Here is a 7712-nt window from a genome sequence, read left to right as displayed (position 1 = left end):
TATTATTATTATTTTTATCAGATGCATTATTTCAGAGCAGACCCCCATAAAGCACTCATTTATTTGGAAATGTATTTTTTTTATTACTTTTGTTACTTCCAGTCTCACCTTTATCCAGCAGTCATCAAACTGCCCCAAACCAGAGATTGAAAAAAGATATACACAGTGTATGCCTCAAACGTTCAAATATACAATTCAACTCTGTTTTTATATTTTTCATCCCTTTTTCGTCCCATTCAGATGCACAACCATCATGGTGCTGCAGACAGTATTATCTGATTCAGAACTGATTGATTTCGATGATATACTGTATTTTTCGCACTAAGTCACACTTAAAGTCCTTTAATTTTTGCAACAATTGTCAGTTTGCCTTATAATCTGGTGCACCTTGTGTATAAAAAAAAATAGGCAAAAAAAAAAAATAGCACTTATTGATTGTGTGCCTTATAATCTGGAGCGCCTTTAAGTGCTCCAGATAAAAATAAAATAAAAACATTAATTATGATGACAAAAAGTGCGCCCTCCAAAAAATTTAAAATTAAGTTTCAGTGATCTGCACATCTTATAATACTAATATTTCAGATCAGATTTTCCCATTTTTTGACTGGTTCTGTATAATTATTAATATGGAATCAAACCTTAAATTCAATATTTCACTCAAAAAAAAAAAAACATTCCTATAACTTTTAGAACCTGGAAAAGTTTCTAAGTTTATTGGAAATTAGAAATTGGAAATTACCTGTCAGTCAGAAGGAAATGTTGTGGAATAAGGAAATAAATTGTTTTAAAAAAAATAATAATAATAAATAATAAAAAAAAGATACATTTCAAAATAACTACTAAAACAACTTACAAACAGAAAAAATAAAATATTCATTTTATTTAGTCATTTGGACAAATGCATGTATTAATTCATTCAATTACATTCCAGGGTTTATGGAATTTGAGGACAAATATTTTACTGTATGGAGCCCCATATAGAGTTGCCAGCAAAATGCATAAAGTTCAATGTCTGAATCATTCTGTGATAATTAGCATTAAACATAAATTATTCAGATAATATATCTGAATATATATTCACACACACACACACACACACACACACACACACACACATACCTCAGCAGGTAATCAGGTAGCAAGTTATGATTCATATAGACTGTAATTGAACAGGCTGAACCATAATCATAATCACACATACTTATAAACCAATAAATCATACCCATGTACTGACATACATTATCAATAAAGATTAAAAAGGGCAAAAAGGGCTATTATCTGATGCTATAATAACTATCTATCTGCTTTAATGGTCAGGCATTTCATAGATATATGAAATAGATAGATAAACTGCAATATATTAAATATTATATCAAATATCATATAGCAGGTTTATCAACTAATTAGGGAATGTGATTTCACCAATTATGTTTAATGAAAATTTGTTAATGACCATTTATTTAATTTCCCACGACCTTCAATAACTGAAGTATGTGTTACTTACTCCCAATATATTTTTCTGCAGTTCTTCACTCAAAGGCCAGGGGGCGCCAAAGGGTTCTTATTGTTTAATTGGCCTGACATGAAGGAATAATAGTAATATATTTATATTTATATATATTCTTTACATATATTTCTCACATCCTGTTAGTTTACTTTATACTCTAAGACTGATCTCTAGAAATTTCCCTTAAGGTACGAAAAACTTCCATAAGCTTTTTAAAAGACTGGACGTGCCGCTGTGGTGAACACCACACTGCGTCACACTGAGTAAATCACCAGATTATTGTTTACCAAACTGCAACCCGTCACACACTGCTGTCCGTTCGGTGCCGTCTTCACTAGGACAGGCCTCAGTAAATGCAGCATTAAGGATAAAGTCAGTTCTGATCCTCTGGCCCTTTGGTTCCCCAGCTCTCATTCAGGGAAACCAAGTAAAAAATATATACATTATATTATTATTAATAATAATATAATATTAATAATAACAATAACAAACAGCCATCCTGGGTTTCAGCAGTCTTTAAAATCTGTATTGGCAACAAGCTAATGTAGAAATATAAATCCATGTCCTGTCAGGACTCTTCACTCGCTCTCTTTCGTGATTGGTCGCCCCTGTGACAGAAAATAAAAAAAGGAAATTGATGATTATTAACTGAATTTTTTTTTTCTTCCCAATTTAGATATGCTGATAATCCCACCCACTCATTAGGACTCCCCACATCACTAGTGATGACCCTCAACACCAGGAGGGTGAGTAGCATCACAGCGCTAACACTCCGAGGAAAGCGCAGGGACTCGGTTCTGATACATCAGCTCACAGATGCAGCCTGGTGCTGATCCACATCACCCTAGGAGTGATGAGGGGAAAAAGAGAGCGCCATCTACTGTACCCACCCAGAGAGAGCAAGGACAATTGTGCTCTCTCTGGGCTCTGGTAGCTGATGGCACGCTGCATGACTGGGATTCGAATCAGCGATCTCCCCATCATAGTGGTAGCACTTCAGACTGCTGGATCCCATTAACTGAATAAAAATGGTACTGTTATTGATGATCTGATGAAGAGTTCGCCGTTGATTAACAGGGATTTGTAATTTTGACTCTTAGGCTCCCCCTATCAATAGAGAGTGTAATTTACATTTATTTACCTGGAGAACCCTTTTAAAGACAGCTCTATCTGCAGGTTCTGGTCCTGGACGGCGTACTGGGGGAGCTGGGACTCGAGAGCGGGTGGCTGAACCTGTGGGATAAACCTGGAGAACAGAGCCGGAGCGAGCGGAGCCCAGTCTGGAAAAAATAAAATAAAATAACCATCACAAATCATTAATAACACACAGCAGTAATGCACAATCCAATAATAAATTTCGCTAATCACAGATCATACCTAAATAAACAGATAAACTTACAGATCACACCGGAATAAACAGATTAAAACAGATCACACCAGAAAAAGCAGAAGGATCATACTGGAGTAAACTCACCGGGCCGCAGGGCGTACAGTCCTTTTACCACACTCGCCATCGTAGACGGTCGGACTTGAAATGGCACAGCTTCTGCTTTTATAAGAAGAGCTTAACACAAAACAAAACAAAAATAATAAATAAATAAACTTATAATATAAAGCATCTGTGATACAGTTTCTGTTAAAAGCGCATTTCACTCCACAAAACTCAGAATTAACTCTGAGTATTAAACTTGAGTATATTTACAGTACAGGAACCCCAAGCAGGGCAAATTCAGGTATATTGAATTTAGGATGTTGTGTTTATTAACCTGTTATTTAGGTCATGTGATCATTGGATTGAGATGTTATTTAGTTCTGATCTGAGGGATTGTATTTGCTGTATTTACAATCCCATTTTTTTTTACTTCTAACTTTTAGTATCTAATTAACCTCGGAAAACCTGTTTTTTTATTCTTATGATCTTAGTTCATTATTATTCATTTTATTTCTTATTACTCTTTTCATTGTATCATTTACTTTTACCATTTTTATTTTTTATTTATTTTAAAGGTAAAAAAAAGTATTTATTTTTTGTGGTAATTTTTATGGTAATTTTAATTACTTTTGCATTTTTGTATATTATATATATATATATATATATATATATATATATATATATATATATATATATATATATATATATATATATATTTATTATAAATCTATATAAAATGTATTTATTTAAAATGTGTATTTATTTTCTATTATTTTTTTTTCCTATTTTTAATTTTAAGTTTTCAATCCCTTTTATGCTGTAAATGAGGGTCAAACTCAATGTAACCCAGAGTAAAAATAAATTGATTGAAAATGAACAGCAAAAACTTTTTAAACCTTTTTTATAAAAATATGTTGCAGGCATAAAACACAATAACTATTATAATAAATCCAATTATTATATAAAAAGATAACCTAAAAATATACTCACGTATTAATGTGTTGACGTGTTTCTCTGCTACATGATCTGAGAAAAGCTTCATCAGGTCGTCCTTCAGGTCTCTGTTTAGCTTTGTTTCAATGTAGAACCTGTTCTGTAAAAAAAGCAAACAATTATAATTAAATTAATGGAAATCTTTAAAATTTACTAAAAATAAATAGCTCACAGTAAGAATAAAAACAAAAAGACAAATTACCATATAGATAAACACCGGAACGATGCACTGCAGGGCAGCCGTGTACTGGGTCAGTGCCAGGTTAAATTTCTCAATGAAACTTTCAGGAGGGCTTTCCTTAAAAAAAAAAAAAAAAAAAAAAGGGCATTAATATTCATTAGACATGAACTAAAATAATTAGCTCTGATTATTATTTATTAATATTATTAATATTACATACTTGTAGCTCTGAGGAGACACGCTGTAGGTGTGAGACTATCTTCCAGATCAGGTCGTTGTAGAGAAGTTCTGAGTGTTGCTGGCAGACGCACTTATAAACGTGGCTGATAAATAAAAAAAAAAATAAAAAAAATTATATATATATATATATATATATATATATATATATATATATATATATATATATATATGTATGTCTATTTCTTTGTTTTTAATTCAGCAGTGTTTAATATCTGATAAATAATATCTTTGCACATTGAACAAATAAATAAGAGGCATTGTTTGGGTTTTCTCACCTGTAAATTTGCTCGTAGGAGATGGAGATGTGGTCGACCGGACTCTGGGTCAGGAGGTGCTCCACAGCTCGCTCCAGTTTTGGCCAGTAATTTGTTCGGTAATCCTCAGCTGTCATTACATTCATCACTGCAGCAAAACAAAATATTAAACATAAAATAATATTTAACATACAGAGTCACACACCAATATTAAACTGCCATCAAACCTTTGTCTGAAAATGGCACAAAAAAAAATCACTTCACATGTTCGGCTGAGTATGTAAAAAGACTGAATAATATAATTGAACAATCACTATAAACAATTACTAATTTATTTTAAGTCATAGTTCATAGTTTTTATTCACACACTCATTCCCTTTAATTCATGATTAGAACAGCACTGCTGAGGTAATATATTGTGCTTTGTTTGTGTGTCTGCTGAGATGTTAAAATCTGTAGTTCAATAAACATTAATAACATTCATAAAGTGGAATTCTGTCATTCCTTTTTAATAATGAAAAGCTCAGGTCTAAACAGAGCTTTATCTGTGGAGCTCCTGCTGCTGTTTCACACTGTATGAGTGTTTTTAACTGAGTAATATATAAAAATAAGAGCAAACGACCAGAAACATTCACAATTATGCATTCAGAGAAAATGAGAGAAATGAAATTACGCAATCCTTCCACAGTTCAGAAAAAAAGTTCTGCTGATCCTGTGTTTAAAGTTGTTAGCGTATCTCTTTTTACGGTCTACTGTTTACATTCTTCAGCTGTTTTTCCGAAGTCTAAAGTCAGCGCAGTTTTGTTTCCCCACAAAATCTTACACCACTTCAAGCTTCCCTCTGCTGATAACAACGTTTATGGACATGCGGATTTCATTTTCCAGCAGGACTTGGCACACTGCCCACACTGATAAACGAACCAACCGGTCTTATATAATATTCTAATTCACTGAGATACTGACTTTAGGGGAATTAAGTGCTTAAAATAGATCACTCTGAATGTAATACATCTATATAATATATGAGTTTCACATTTTGAACTGAATTACTGAAATAAAGTAACTTTTCAATGATATTTTAAGTTTTTGAGACACACTAGTAGAGCTGTATATGGTTGGACCGGTTGTGAAAGTGAGAAAATATCTGATATATAAGAAATAAACTTACGGAACTTTGAGGGTGAGTTTAGAATAAGTCTTCCAGAACTCGGTTCGGACCCTTCCGATCCCTCAGCCGGTCCGAACTCGCTCACAGAACCCGCCGCCCCGACCTGCTCCACCCGCCCGGACCAGGGTCCAGACTCACCCCCCACCCCAACGACCCCCCCACCAAATCCCGCAACCCCCACCCCTCCCCCCGCAGGTGTGCAGCAGCGCGCGCCCCCCGGCTGATCAGATCTGGAGTTCAGGTGAAATAAAGTCCCCGGATCTTCACAGTGATTGTGATTATGATCGTCGGTTATTTCTAGAAAGTCCTCATCCATGGTGGCGCGCGGAGTCGCGGGGGTCGCGAGGCGCTTTTAATCCGGATTCAGTCTTTAAATCGGAACATGTTTAAATCCGCCCGAATCAGCGTGTTTTTCTCCTGTGAAGTCAGACACCACGCCACTTCCGTATAACCGCACGCCCTAGGCCACTTTTCAAAATAAGAGTCGCTGCAGTAACGGGACCCCTGCCCAGTGCCAAATATAGAGCTTTGTAAAAGATAAGAGACTACTTAAAATATTTTTAATGCGTTTATTTGAAATTTAACTCACCAAACTGAAAACCTCTGGAATATAATCAAGGGGAAGATGGATGATCACAAGCCATCAAAACAACGAGCTGAAGGAGTGTTAAAGTTATCCAAAAGCAGTGTGTAAGACTGGTGGTGGAGAACATGATGCCAAGATGCATGATTAAAACTGTGATTAGAAACAAAGGTTATTCCAGCAAATATTGATTTTAGATTGAACTCTTAAAACTTTATGAATATGAATTTGTTTTCTTTGCATTATTTGAGGTCTGAAAGCTCTGCTTGTCTTGTGTTATTTTAGCCATTTCTCATTGTCTGCAAATAAATGCTCTGAATGACAATATTTTTATTTGGAATTTGGGAGAAATGTTGTTCGTAGTTTATAGAATAAAACAACAATGTTCATTTTACTGAAATATAAACCTATAAATAGCAAAATCAGAGAAACTGAAGTGATCTCTTATTTTTTTCAGAGCTGTATGTTTACATTACAGTTCTAGGTGCTGCTTTAATCAAAGGTGAGAAAAGTATCTCCATTCATTACTCTGTAGGTGGAAGTATATATACTAGAGTTTAAAATACTTCTGTAGGAGTTGAAGTATCAAGATTTTCAAGATACTCTTTAGGTAAAAGTGTAAAATTACTGGTTTCAAAACTATTTATATATACAGGCATATAATATCCAATTAAATTTAGTCCAGAACACCAAACTCAAATGGACCCGTCAAACCGGAGTCTGTTGTTGATGGTGGGATGTCTGATTTATTTCAGATTATATATAAATATAATACACTATCAACAGTGGGCGGAGCTGCATGCTCGAGCACAAGTAGGAGGGGCCATTGGGCGAAGTACAGCCAATCATGTTACCTTTTTTTACCTTCTGGAGGAACTATTAAGGTGATTGGCTGCAAGTGGTGAACAGGTAAGTTCTTTGAGCAATTAGCTTATTAAAAAGCTCTTGACAACAAAAAGGTTTAATCAAATTGGCTACATTCTCAAAAAATTACATACTGCTTCTGTTATGACTTTTAAGGATAGTAGGATACTAATCTTGTGGTGTTTGAGGTTTACAGAAATCCACGGACAAACATGTCATGCAATTAATAATCCATTCTATGTTTCCACTGTCAAGAGCAAAACAAACAATTCTGGTTCATGTTTAGAGATTGCTCTGGAAAATGAGAAGTTAACATTTTTAAAAAGGTTTTTAAAAAAATTACAATTAAAAAATGTACTGTAAAAAGATTTTAACATGTTCAAATTACGAGAACTACTAAAAACTAGTAATCAATATATTGTGCAGCCCTCGTACAGACCTACCCAATTGTCCTGATACTTTCACTCATCAGAGTAGTAAACACAATCAA

General features: G+C 34.2%; 1 protein-coding gene across 1 annotated transcript; it reads right to left on the bottom strand.

The window, feature by feature from the left end:
- Positions 1–860: 860 nt before the first annotated feature.
- On the bottom strand, positions 861–6217 carry cacul1 (CDK2 associated cullin domain 1). Its single transcript, XM_022685222.2, has 8 exons — positions 5776–6217; positions 4629–4755; positions 4334–4436; positions 4135–4230; positions 3930–4032; positions 2982–3071; positions 2649–2787; positions 861–2115 (listed from the first exon to the last, which is right to left on the bottom strand). Exons 1-8 carry the CDS (start codon positions 6089–6091, stop codon positions 2076–2078), a joined length of 1014 nt encoding a protein of 337 aa, XP_022540943.2. The 5' UTR covers positions 6092–6217; the 3' UTR covers positions 861–2075.
- Positions 6218–7712: the final 1495 nt, after the last annotated feature.

This window comes from Astyanax mexicanus, chromosome 7, assembly GCF_023375975.1.
Source record: "Astyanax mexicanus isolate ESR-SI-001 chromosome 7, AstMex3_surface, whole genome shotgun sequence".
NCBI classification, from domain to species: domain Eukaryota; kingdom Metazoa; phylum Chordata; class Actinopteri; order Characiformes; family Acestrorhamphidae; genus Astyanax; species Astyanax mexicanus.
This window is presented reverse-complemented; position numbering and strand designations above follow the sequence as displayed.